The sequence below is a fragment of the Equus quagga genome, chromosome 7 (genome assembly GCF_021613505.1).
Source record: "Equus quagga isolate Etosha38 chromosome 7, UCLA_HA_Equagga_1.0, whole genome shotgun sequence".
Classification (NCBI taxonomy): Eukaryota; Metazoa; Chordata; class Mammalia; order Perissodactyla; family Equidae; genus Equus; species Equus quagga.
Window position 1 is genome coordinate 11,654,940 of NC_060273.1, and position 14,199 is coordinate 11,669,138.

At 38.5% G+C, this 14,199-nt stretch overlaps 1 protein-coding gene across 6 annotated transcripts in view; it reads left to right on the forward strand.

Annotated features, from left to right (window-relative positions):
* The window catches only part of MRTFB (myocardin related transcription factor B), a 175,871-nt gene that overhangs the window by 124,792 nt on the left and 36,880 nt on the right, over nt 1–14,199 (forward strand). For 5 of the 6 annotated variants that reach the window (XM_046668660.1, XM_046668659.1, XM_046668663.1 and 2 more), the window contains 4 exons: nt 1,305–1,360; nt 2,795–2,870; nt 6,862–7,023; nt 8,298–8,476. In XM_046668660.1, the coding sequence (XP_046524616.1) occupies nt 1,305–1,360; nt 2,795–2,870; nt 6,862–7,023; nt 8,298–8,476 (473 nt within the window). Of the gene's footprint in view, nt 1–1,304; nt 1,361–1,981; nt 2,057–2,794; nt 2,871–6,861; nt 7,024–8,297; nt 8,477–14,199 lie in introns of those variants that run through there. The other variant, XM_046668664.1, reaches the window with a different exon arrangement.

The window sequence follows — 14,199 nt, forward strand, 5'->3', positions numbered from 1 at the left end:
ACAAAATGCATTTATGCTTCCCAGTCTTCTGAATCGTTGATACATTTTTTTTGATTTATGATAAGGGACGATTTTTCTCTGCAGTAGATATTTTTCCCAATTAAGGTTTTTTTTCCTGGACTGCTATTAATTATCTAAATATTTTAAATCTAGCATTGTAAGATAGAGTCAAAAGCTGGTTTGATAATCTGCCAGATTTCACCACCACTACATTCCTTACTATGAACCAATCAATCAAACAGGATCAAATTATGATGTTTAAGATACCAGTGCTAAGCTAGCTCTAGTCTGCTTTTGAGAGCTGGTCCTTAGCCAAACCTGTTTGGGCTGGGCTCCTGGGAGTCTGCAGAGCTTCAAGAACCTGAGCTGAAAAATCATGCTACCCAGAGCTGATTGGCAGAATCTGGGAGGTGACAGCCCTCTCCACACCATCTGACTGCCCATAGCTATCATAGATGCAGAGTGTTATCACAGGGTGGGGAAATACACACAAAAGATCTTGCAAAGATAACTGATAGCAATACTGTAGTAGATGATGTTTTAGGAAACACTGCTTACACTCACTCTGGGATTCTGGAATACTTAATATACTAACAGTTAACATATGAAAGAGTCACTATGTGTCTTTAGAGTGAGTTGCATTGTGGTATGGTAGAAAGAGCATGCACCTTTCAAATTCAGAATTCTAGATTTAAACCCCACTTTGACCACCATCTAGCTATCTGACTTCAAGAACTCATTTAACCTCTTTGAGTCTTTCATCTGTCCTTGGGCTATACTTACCTTTCAAGGTTGTTGTGATGATCAACAACAATATAGCCATGACTGACCACAGAGCACAGGGCTAAGCCCATTGTGGGTTCTCAGTAAATGGTAACTCAGATCTGTTAGACACGGAGTGCAGAGTGTCCTCATATTCAAGGTTAGAGCACTCCAAGGAGAATGTCCCCAGGACATTTGGGCTTTTTCCAGTAGCCTGTATGGCCATTAAGAACAGTTCCCATGGTAATGGTAATTTGCTCCAGCTATGGGTTGGAACTAGTCTGACCGATATTTGCACTGTCATTATGTATACACTTCTGTTTTAAACGTTCACTTGTTTTTTGTGTGAAATACATAATTTTAATTCTGAAATATTTAAGGTTTCAAATTTTGCAGGTCTCTTAAAGGAACTAGTAAATAAATGGAACTGTAGATGCAAACTTACTAAGATTGAGAGGAAACATCCACATGACATACTGTAACATTTGACTGAACTGTTAACTCCTCTATTTATACCACGGAAACAATTTTTCTTCTCACAGCTTTGAAGAGCCCAGCGGCATTCCATGAGCAGATAAAAAGCTTGGAACGAGCCAGAGTAAGAAATTTCAGTTTAAAATGTTCTTCTCTCTTTTATTTTATAGTAACTGTAGACAAGTAGCAATGTTACTCCTAAATATGTCAGTAGAGAAAATGTAGTGTATTTTCAGGATACATGGCGTATAGAGTAATATATTCTGTGGTAGTTTTATCTCGGAGGTTTGCAAAAAATACGTGCCATTCAAATTTGTTTTTTTAAAACCAATAACTAGGGCCTGGCCCAGTGACATAGTGGTTAAGTTCGCGTGCTCCGTTTCAGTGGCCTGGGGTTCACAGGTTTGGATCCTGGGCACAGACCTAGCACCACTCGTCAAGCACACTGTGGCAGCATCCTACATAAAAGAGAGGAAGACTGGCACAGATGTTAGTTCAGGGACAATCTTCCTCAAGCAAAAAGAGGAAGATTGGCAACAGATGTTAGCTCAGGGTCAGTCTTCCTCATACACACACACACACACACACACACACACACACACACACACACACACAAAAACCAGTAACTAGTTTTGTACATAAAGGACAGGACAAATCACACTTCACTTTCTCGCTTTCAGGGCATAACAGTTTTTAGAGTAATTATGGAGTAATTCTGCCATTTGTTACCCCTGCAGACAGACAGCCCGAGTGATGTACTGACACCAGATCCTTAGTTGGTTTCCCTACTGGGTCTATGTTCTTGTACATTGGAGTAGAGGTAGGAGAATTTGGCTGAATGAAAGAATATTGCCTCATTCAACTTTGCTTTATTCTTGGAAATGACTCTATTTTCGCATTAAATTGATGTTTATTATTTTTCTTTAAAAAATACAGTTATGCACATTTGTTATTTTTGTTTCAGGGGAAAACTTCTATCATGCAATATGAAAATAAGCATGTTCCAAAAATTCTTTAAGAATTTTCCCAGGATGCACTCTCTTAGAGTCTTATAAAATCTAAAACCCATCTTAAAGCCCTTTTGTTTAGAGTTGAGTGCAGTTCTGAAAAGAAAATATGATCAAGGATATGAACTCATCAAAGAAAATAGATTAGGATTTTTAGAAAATTTGTTATCTAGGTGGATTTTTGCTTGACCTGAAGTGTAGATTTTATTGATTTTAGATATTCAAATGATCAAAATCCTATACCTGTTCAAAAATCATGCTCAAAATTATGAGCCTTTGTCTTTTTCAAGTTTTAAAATAAAAGTCTATAACGCGCTTACTTTATACTGGCTACACTTCAAGTCCTTGTATGATTTTGAAGGCTGTAATTTAAATCATATATTGGATGATAGTTTCTCATAGTACTAATTTCTACTCTTTTCTTCCTCTCAAAATCATGACAGAAAGGGTATACAGTTTCTTTAAATGGAGTACCTTGAGGAAAAACTGTAAAACCACAGAAAGTCATAAACAATTTATGGTAAGACTTTCTCTTTATTTTTTTTTTCAAGACTGAAAACTTTTTGAAACACAAGATTCGGAGCCGACCAGACCGTTCTGAACTTGTCAGGATGCACATTTTAGAAGGTAAAGGTTTTATTTCTGCTTATTTTGCTGCATTTTGTCAAGAAAAGAAGTGAGAATTCCACCATTTATGTTTATTCCCATTTTAATAACTTTTTACCCCACAGGCTGACATGCTCCCAATCGGATAGCAACATGAAGACCCAAAGCTATTATGTTAGATACATGGGGAAGGTTTGATTCCCCAAATAACCAGTTGATGGACTGACTCTTCCCCACCAGTTGGTGCTATAAGTGTCTCTACCATACTGTTCTGGAAAAACATTTTTGGTCCTGAGGATTCCTGCATCAGTGAGGGACATGTGCGTGCTCATGAAGTAATATGGGTACCACAGCCACAAGTCTAACCCTAAATTTTCAGCTACTCGGACCCAATGTCTGCCTGGTGCAATGCCCACACCTAACATTTTCCCTTTGTTGAAACTTACTCGCAACAAGCCACCTTGATCTGACTATTATCATAAACACCCTCCACTCGACCCACCAAATTTTCTCAGTGATGTAGCCTCTTCACTTATGAAATGGGTAGAGACAGTTCCATTCCATCTTTGGTGAGACACATGGCTCAGGCCAGGGGGTTTTCTCTCTAAAGACAGGGCATTCTTGAAAGCCGGTATCTCCACCGTAAATTCACAAGTTACATTTTCTTTCATTGTTTTACTTCTACACTTTATTGAGCAAGACTAGGAGCTTGACCCTGTGATATTCTTAAGTGTGTTAAACCTTGAGAAGATACAGGAAGAGTCTGAAAACTTCTCAAACATTTAAAGACAATTATCAGGTGGAAGGAAGTCTAGATTTGTTCTCTCTGGCCTAATGATAGAGTTCGTATTAGAATTAGGTTGATATTACAAAGTACTTGATTGTAGCTAAACATAAGGAATAATATCCTAAAGCCCAGACATGTCCAAAAATACGATCTTCAGGAAGTGTCATGGTTGCCACTATTAGAGGTGTTCATTCATTGGCCAGCAAGCTAGACACCAGAGGCCCAGCAAGTGAGCCAGACAGATGCCTGCCTTCATGGAGCTTACATTCCAGTGGCACAGATGCATAACAAACAGGCAGACAAATGAATTGCACGTTGTGAAAAGTGCTGTGAGGGGAATAAACAGGCTGCTGTGATAGGGAAGAAGCACACGCTGACACCACGCTAGGACACTGTGAAGACGCGCCAAGTGCCAGGTTGGTCCCCCAACCCCAGCTAGGGCCTCTTCTAATCCAAAGAATCTATGATTATGTGACTGTCTTCATATCTGGGGCAGGTGCTGAGAGGTATATGCCTTTCTGTACTTTGGGTTGTGTTCTGAGAAGTCCACTGGACAAAGAAAGCTTTTCCAGAATTCCAGTGGTAGGGTAGGAGAAACTACCCGCTGTCAGGGATAAGCGATCTTCAAAGAAGCAAGTTTTCTGGTAAGTAACTGGGTAAATGGCTCCTTCTGTGCCTGAAAGTATCTTGACCTATAAGGGACATTTTTGCAGGAAAAATGCTGTCTGTTTCAACTTGCCTTCTAACTGTAACAGGATTTATTAATGAAATTAAAACTGAGGCAAATACATTTAACTATCAAAGAAATCGTGTTTGCTTTTTTTGTTTTTTTGTTTTGTTTTTTTTTTTGTTTTTCTGGAGGAAGATCAGCCCTCAGCTAACTACTGCCAGTCCTCCTCTTCTTGCCGAGAAAGCCCGGCCCTGAGCTAACATCCGTGCCCATCCTCCTCTAGTTTACGCGTGGGACGCCCACCACAGCATGGCTGCCAAGCAGTGCCATGTCCGCACCCGGGATCCGAACCAGCGAACCCCGGGCCGCCGAGAAGCGGAACGTGTGAACCCAACCGCTGCGCCACCGGGCTGGCCCCTCGTGTTTGCTTTTTTTTAAAAAAAGACTACCCAACATTTAAAAACCTAATCGTGTATATGAATGAACCACAGGTGACATCTATTCTCAAGTTGGGATTTTTGAAGTAAGAAAGAATGTGTCATCTATAATTTTTAAAAATACCTTAAAACCACCCCCCAACTTATTTTAACATTATCCCAATTTTGATTGGATTGGATGTTTGGCAGACGAAAGTCTAAATTATTTTCTGAAGTTCAGCGGCTAAACTCCAGCCTCAGCCTCATGGAAATGAGAAGGTAATAAGACTAGGAATAGAAACATACCAAAATGCCAGCCTCTGATTATTTGCTTTTGGAATATTTTCTCCCCAAACATATTCCTGATAGCACTTGGATGGTCTTAATGGGAGAGAGGAGAAAGGCAGGAGACTGTTTTACCTAGACCTTAACAAAAGCATTTAAACATCAACCTTGGGTCGGCCCCATGGCATAGTGGTTAAGTGTGAGCTCCGCTTCGGCAACCCAGAATTCACCAGTTCGGATCCCAGGCACAGATCTACGCACCACTTATCAAGCCATGCTGTGGCAGGTGTCCCACATACAAAACAGAGGAAGATGGGCACAGATGTTGGCTCAGAGCCAAGCTTCCTTAACAAAAAAGAAGAGGATTGGCAGCGGATGTTAGCTCAGGGCTAATCTTCCTCAAAAGAAAGAAAAAATCAACCTAAGAGTGATTTGGATGATCTAATTCTCCCCACCTGTCATCTTCCTATAGGGTTATAAATATCTTCTCTAATAAGATTGGGGCCACAGTTGGTTACACAGGAAAATTCTAAAAATGAGCTGGGCACATATGTTACTTTAACATAGAGAAATGTGCATTTATTTGCCAATATTCGGACCTAGGGCTGGGGCCTTCCCTCTGGGAAAGTTTTTCCCCAAATCTTTTATAGTTGTTAATTGCCCTAACTAATTTGTCAGTGATTTTTTTTAATGACTCACCTTTATCTAGTCTTCCAAAGCATTTAACCTAGGTTTCCAAGAAATAATAATTTTATTTTTGAGATTTATCATTTTCACATAATATTTAGCTAAATTATGTACTGACAATAGCAGTCACAATAGATATGAACTATTCTGTGGACAATCAAGGTTGACTTTTGGTAAGTATATAACTCAACAAGTGGAAAGAGAAGTGCTCAGATGTGCTGGAGATTAGTGTATCAGTCCTAGGCTTCCCGTGAACTTTGGGCTTCAGCCAGAACATTTACCTAGAGAATGGAAAACATCAGTTAGTCCTGAGATTACTTATGGGGAATTTCATTAAAAGACCTACTATATAATTAAAGAGACAAGCAACTTTCAACTCAGAAATTTGGGTTTAACACCTCATCGTTATTTTTAATCATTGATAAACATGATTAGAATAATGGAATGTTAATGAGAGTTACCAGAAATACAAGTAATTGACAGAATTAAGCAAATGAATGAGTTATGATTTATAGTAGATTCACATCTGTTGTACAGCTTTATGTATGTGTAAGTAAATGAGTTGATGTTTCTGTAGACCATTAATTACCATGTAGCTGAATGTTCCTAATAGACACAAGGTTATATATTCAGAGATAAACCCAAATTCTTAATTATGATGATCGACTCTGAGACACACTGGGGTCAATCCAAGCATATGATTTCTAGCTTTTCCCATTGACTCCAGAGAATCTTATATCCTAAGATGCAGTGTCTCTACTCTAGGAACTGATTTTCCAATGAAGCTACATCTAAAACTGTAAACTTGTTGAGCCATGGACCACATCTGTCTTGTGAATCCTCTGTATCCCCATACCTAATAAACGTGAATTTGACCCTTCTACCATAAAGGAGCAATAGTAGTACCCCATTTTTGGCTTGAGTTCATGTTAATTTGAGTCTGAGGGCATCCATATTGTATAGACAATATAAAGCTGGATATCCAGAACTAAAAAGGTAAAATGCATACTGGAGCACTCATAAACAGTCATTTTTTCTTTCCATAAATATATTGAGAACACCTAAATATGTTTAAACCAGTTTCAATTAAATTAGTTGGCCTGAAATAACGTTAATGAATAGAGATAGTAATTCAAGTCATGGTTAAAACTGTGTTTCCTCTTTTAGAAACGTTTGCAGAGCCGTCCCTGCAGGCTACTCAGATGAAGTTGAAAAGAGCTCGACTAGCTGATGATCTGAACGAAAAGATTGCTCAACGACCCGGTCCTATGGAGCTGGTAGAGAAAAACATCCTTCCTGTAGACTCCAGTGTTAAGGAAGCAATTATAGGCAAGTCTCTAAAAATTTGCTATTTTCTGGGAAAAGGAAAAACTTGGAAGTTTTAGATAAAACAAATTTTAAAAGGCCAGCACCAATCATGAGTATTGTTTTCTGGGTGAATTAGAAATTGATTAACACTTGCACTGATTCCTATTATTATTATCATATTATGTATTGTAGGACTAGCATCTCTTACCAAATTAACACAAATTCCTCTTGTTACCTCTGAGTTAAGTCTTTAAGCTCTGGTTTTGTTATCATGTTTTCTAAGTTAAATTTAATGTAGTATACTGTTTAGTTTCTGTTGTTTTGTTTAATATTTTATAAACTTTTCTTTATTTTAGTTCTGTTCTAGGAAAGATAAAGAAAAGTAGCTTGTTCAATGTTAGTTCAGCAAGGTGACTAGCAGATGAGTATAGATGTATTCATTAAGAATGGTGGCATCTGTCCATTTTATCCCAGTTTTATCATGCTTAGTTCCTAATGTTTCCCTTTTTTTTCCCCCCCATAAGCTTTAGCAGAAAAAATTTTTTTCCAGAATAATGCCACTTATTCAGCAAGCAGTTTTGAAAAGTTAATATCCTACTTTAAAAACTATCATAGTTTCCATTATTCATGGGGGACTTCATATTTTGCGTTAGTATGAACTTAAATCTTAGATGATTTGCAGTTAATAATTCTAAGTAGTACAGTCAACTGTGATTCCATTCAATCCCAAAGAGATGGGCCCCAAAAGGTAAGCTGTCCGTCTCGCTGGGCCGCTCCTTGCAGTGGGACTTACCAACAGATGCCCAGTCTTAGCCCCATTTTCCCCATTGCCTCATAATGTTTTTAACAGCTAGATTCCAAATCAGAATCCAGACAAGGTCCAAACATTGCCTTTGGCCGCTGTATCTCTTAAAGTCTTAGTAATCTCTTGGGTGGGTTTTCTTCCTCCTCTCTTCTTGATGAACAGGCTTGTTTTGTCCTCTAGCATTTCCACACTGTGGATTTTACTGGTTGCATTTGTATCCCCAGGTGTCATTAAAAACACTCTTGTCTCCTGTACTTCCTCTAACTAGTAGTTGGAACCAAAGGCTTGATCTGATTCAGGTTTGATTTTTTTTTTTTCACCAGTATTCATCATAGGTAGTGGTGTGTTCTTCCACTGGGAAGTACATTATGTTCAGTTTTTTTTTAACCAGCTTCTTAAGTTCTTAGAATAAACAATGTTTCTCCTCCTTATTCATTTTAAGCTTGGTGTTCCAAGGCCAGGATAAGTTAAGAATCATTTCTTTCTTTAGGCGTCGGGAAGGAGGACTACCCCCAAACTCAGGGCGATTTCTCATTTGACGAAGACAGCAGTGATGCTCTGTCTCCGGACCAGCCAGCCAGCCAGGAGTCTCAGGGGTCAGCCGCATCCCCAAGTGAGCCAAAAGTTAGGGAATCGCCATCTCCTGTGACTACAAACACTCCAGCCCAGGTATCACCTCCCTTGTTTTTACCCCTAAATAGAGAAAGTGCTTTTGTTTTCTATATATCAAGGTAATACATTTTCACCAGAAGAAAAGTCTGAAAGTGCTAAAAAATAGGGATTTTCACCTATAATCCAACCACTGTTAACATTTTTCAATAGATTCTTACATTTTATTTCTGTTCTATATACACATTTTCATTTCACAAATGTTTTTGTAACTCACATTTTAAAATTTTTCAGATAACTTTTTTTTTTGAGCGCTGAACTTTAACCACTAGGCCCTCAGGGCTGGCTCATAACCTTTTTTTTGAGTTGTAATTCACATACCATAAAATCCACCCTTTGGTTTTATCATTTTAACCATGTTAAAGCATACACTTCAACAGTGTTAAGTATACTCACATTGTCGTGCACCACTCTCCAGAACTTTTTCATTTTGCAAAACTGAAACTATACCCGTTAAACAAGTCCCCATTCCTCCCTCTCCCAGGTCCTGGCAACCACCATTCCGTTTCTGTCTCTGTGACTGAGTATTTCTCTCTCGTATAAGTGGACTCATACAGTATTCTTTTTGTGACTTGCTTATTCTACTTCACATAATGTCCTCAAGCTTTATCCATGTTGTAGCATGTGACAAGATCTCCTTCATTTTTAAGGCTAAATAATATTCCATTGTATGGATAGACCACATTTTGTTTATCCATTCATCAGGGGATGTTTGGGTTGTTTCCATCTCCTGGCGGTTGTGAAGAATGGTGCTGTGTACATGGGTGTGGAACGAACTTTTCGAGACCCTGCTTTCAATTCTTTGGGGCATATACCCAGAGTTGGGATGGCTAGATCATATGGTAGTTCTATTTTCAATTTGTTAAGGAACCTCCATGGTCTTCTCCACAGTGGTTGTACCATTTTGCACTCCTACCAACAGTGCACAGGTGTTCCGATTTCTCCACATCCTTGCCTACACTTGTTAATTTCTGTTCTTTTGCTAGTTGCCATTCTAATAGTGTGAGGTGATATCTCATTATGGTTTTGATTGGCATTACTCTAGTGATTAGTGATGTTGAGCATCTTTTCCTGTGCTTATTGGTCATTTGTATATCATCTTTAGAGAAATGTCTATTTAAGTAAGTCCTTTGCCCATTTTTTAATCAGGTTATTTAATTGTTTTGTTGTTGAGTCATGGGAGTCCTTTATATATTCTGGATATTAACCCCTTATCAGATATAGGATTTGCAAATATTTTCTCCCATTCCACGGGTCACCTTTTTGCTCTCTTGATAGTGTCCTTTGATGCACAGAAGTTTTCAAGTTTGATAGAGTCCCATTTGTCTGTTTTGGGTTTTGTTGCCTGTGATTTTGGTGTAATACTAAGAAATCATTGCCAAATCCAAGGTCATGAAGCTTTTTCCCTGTGTCTTCTTCTAGGATTTTTATAGTTTTGGATCTTACATTTAGGTGTTTAATCCATTTTAATTTTTGTATATGATATAAGGGTCCAACTTTATTCATTTGCATGAGGATATCCAGTTTTCACAACACCATTTGTTGAAAAGACTGTCCTTTCCCCTTTGAATGGTTTTGGCATTCTTGTCAATCATTTGACCATAAATATAAAAGTTTATTTAAGGGCTCTGTTCTATTGCATTGTCTTTTTGCCAGTACTACACTGTTTCAATTTCTGTAGCTTTGTAGTAGGAAGTGTGAGACCTCCAACTTTGTTCTTCTTTTTCAAGACTGTTTTGGCTACTTGGGGTCCCTGAGATTCCATATGAATGTCAGGATGGATTTTTCTATTTCTGTAAAAAATAGCACTGGGAAAAGTCATCCTTTTAAAATGTACAATTTAATGGTTGTTAATATATTCTCAGAGTTGTGCAACTATCACCACTGTCTGATTCCAGAACATTTTCATTATCCCAAAAAGAAACCTACACTCATTAGCAGTCACTCCCTGTAACCCACACTCCACCCAGCTCTAGGCAACCATCAGTCTACTTTCTATCTCTGGCTTTGCCTATTCTGGACATCTTATGTAAATGGAATCATAGAATATGTGGTCTTCTGTGACTGGCTTCTTTCACTTAGCAAAATGTTTTTAAGGTTTATCCAAGTTGTAGCATGTATCAGTACATCATTCTTGTTATGGCTGAATAATATTCCATTGTATTGATACACCGTATTTTGTTTCTTTTCATCAGTCAAGGGACATTTGGCTATTAATAATAATGGCGCTATGAATGTATGTGGACAAGTTTTTATGTGGACATGTTTTCATTTCTCTTGGGTGTGTACCTAGGAATGGAATTGCTGAGTTTATGTGTAACTTCCTTTTATACCTTAATAATAATTATGATAGTGTTTCCTTGTTGATAAGTATACATTTATATCATTTTAGTGGCTACATAGTATTCAGTTGAACTGATAGACTCCATCTCTTTTAACCAGTTCCCTGTTGTTGGTTATCTAGAGCTGTTTCCTGTTTTTCACTCTTATACACACAATAAGAACCCCTGTGGTATTCTCACACATTTGTTACACCCTGGTTTTTTTACATATATTGTTGGGCACCTGTCTAATTATTTCTTTGGATAAATTACCAGATACTGAAATGGACTTGGACCTTTTGTTAGGCAAAAACGTAGGCACTTTAACTGCCTTCTGGGAAGGTAATACAGATTTCCACAGTCATTATGTCTTTTCCACAAGTAGGTAATATCATTATTTTAAACCTTGCACACCGTTTAAGATCTGAATGTTTTGGGGGCCGGCCTGGTGGCGCAGCGGGTAAGTGCGCACGTTCCGTTTCTTGGCAGCCGGGGGTTCACTGGTTCAGATCCCGGGTGCGGACATGGCACCTTTTGGCAAAGCCATGCTGTGGTAGGCATCCTACATATAAAGTAGAGGTAGATGGGCATGGATGTTAGCTCAGGGCCAGTCTTCCTCAGCAAAAAGAGGAGATTGGCAGTAGTTAGCTCAGGGCTAATCTTCCTCAAAAAAAAACCAAAAAAGATCTGAATGTTTTAACTGGCTCCTTGATTTTGGTTAGACTGAATTCATTTGTTCAACAAATATTTATTGAGCATCTATTATGTGTCAGATTGTATTGGGAACTGAGAATCTAGTGCATGCAAAAGAATCTAATAAATTTTTTTATAATTGCATTAGAAATTCGCGTTTCTTATTTTTTAATGAGTGTTCGTGTTTCTTTTGATTTTATAAGAATTTGTATGCTGCACATAATTGTTTTTTATCTCTCCTTATGGTATTTCTGCCTTACTGAAATTTTGATAGTATTCGCTTATTTTGAAGTTAAAACTATTGAACTATTTAATGGGATTGATTGAGTTCAGTAGAAAGTGTTCTTTTTAAGGCCTAGCGTCATAGAATTTTTGACTTGGAAAGGAATTAAGTAATTATCTGCCTTAACTCTCATGCCAGAGGAGGCCTGGGTTCAGAGAAGTGTGGAAGTTTGGGGATTAAAAATGGTTGCATATTTTCTTAGAGCATTTCTTCTCAGTCATGAATATCTATTTGTTAGGGATTATGTCTTTCAGCATTATTTTATTCAATGCACTTATTACCATGATCTGAAATATGTTAATTTGTTTATTGTGTCTATTCCTCCAACTAAAATGTGACCTATGAGGAGAAGGACTTTGACTCTTAGGGGACAAGAGCTGCCTTAGAGTGTGTGTGTGTCCTCAACATGGAGCACAGGGCCTGGTACGGAAAACATGCTCTGCATGCTGGATTCAGCACCACGAGCGCTGACCGACGCCCTGCTTGTAGAAGCAGTGTTTGTGTTCTTCCATTTGACAGCAGAGCCTCTCCAACTGGATCCGTCAAGAGTAGTGTGGGAGCTACAGTTCATACTCTCCTGTCTGTCAGAGTTTACAGGGCAAGAGTGAATGGCCCCTCAGCTTTGCAGGACCCTGGCCTGGAAGAAGGATGAGGGTCACTGACCAGCCCATGCTCTGAGGGCTAAGCAGGCAGAAAGGGAGAGCAAGGGAGACAGCCCCTACTGTATTCTCACATATTTGCTGCACCCTGGTTTTGAGCTTTAAAAATAGGGCTAAAAAGAATGTCAAGTATGTAAGTAAATACCATTAAAAAAACAGTTCTACTTATCCATTTGGGTTGTTTGTTCTCTGCTTCTGTCTGAGTAGGTCAGGGTATCAGACAGCTATTAGCATGGCTTTAGCTTTTAGTAACACAGAATTTTTGTCACCTCAGCCATCTGCTTGGTGATGGCTTCATGACAATTCCACCTGTGTAAGGGATTATTTTTCCCTGCATTACTTAGACTATTAGGTTTTTTACTTTGCTCTTGAAGCTGGGTCTCCAGCTGAGTTTATAAGTGAGAAACTTTAACCAGAGGCAGTCCCACCCAGTGCGCTGACATTCCAGAATTCCTTGATGGAAAAAAGCAGTGTTTCTTGAAGAATAAATATGATCTATTTATTGCCGGTGCAACACACACTAAGCCTTGGGTCATTCCTGGATTTAAGCGTTAGTTTTCACAACACTCCTTAGTGTTGCTGCAGAGCCAGCTCTGACTGCCTCACTTGATATATATAAAATATATTCGTCTCTGTAATCCTAGTTACTTTCAATGTGTAGTTCAAGAGTAGCTGGACATGTTGTTTCTCATTAAATGTCAGTTTTCCAGAGGGCAGAGTCCCCTCCTTTTATCTGAGTAACCTCATGGTGAACACACAGGTCCAACGCAGAGCAAGTGCTTATGGCTTTAATGAATGAAACCCTTCAGAGATTAGCTCTGCAATTTATTTTTTCCTGCTTTAGAATATCATTGCACCCCAAAAAAAGTCAGTCTCATCACTAGTGTTAAAATTGTCCTTATAAAGCAAAGATACTAAGAGAGCAGCATAAACTTCTTGTTTTTTGGGTATTCTTTAAAATGGAAACTCAGTGTAAGAATTCGACGCTGAATTTAGTTACTATAGATCCATGGTCCTCAAATTGCCACAGTGAAGGACTAGTTGGTGTGTGTTTTTTATATAGTTTAATTTCCAATGCACTGTGGACTAACCCTCTTGTACAATACAATAAAAGAGTGGGGTAGCATCGAAGTTCCTCAGACTCCATACTTGTCTCAGGCAGGTAACAGGTGCACAGACCACACTTTGAGGGGCTCTGCCGTAGATTTCACTTTGCTGCTTGTTTACCTGAACCAGCTTTCTTCATGTGTTGATTAATCATCATTTCGAATCCTATGGCTTAAACACATTTTTCTAATTCCCCTATTCAAGTTTTTTCTATACTTGGCTGAAAATAAACTTCAAGGCCAGTGCGGGGAATTTCCTTTAGGTTCTTGAAAAGTTATATTTGCAGATAATTAGTTGAGAGAAAGGCTCAAGATTTCTTTATGCCTTGCTTTATTCCAAAATGTCTTATGACATATAGTCTACTTAATGCTTTTCTGGAACACACAGATAGATGCCCAAGGATTAAGTTCCTCCAGAAAGGAAGCAAATTAAAGAAACATTCCCTACAAGAAAATTTTTAACACATAGTATCTAGGTAAAGAAAAATTTTCCAGGCACTTCTCTTGCAATCCCAGTGCTAAAATGCTAATGATCTCATAATGTGTGCAGGACAGTACACCACCTCAAAATGTAAATTTTAATGGTGAAGAAATTTTTCTTTGAGATGTGTATTTCTGTGTGGTCTGTAAGAGACTAACACTGCTTCTCCTTCAACTTTTG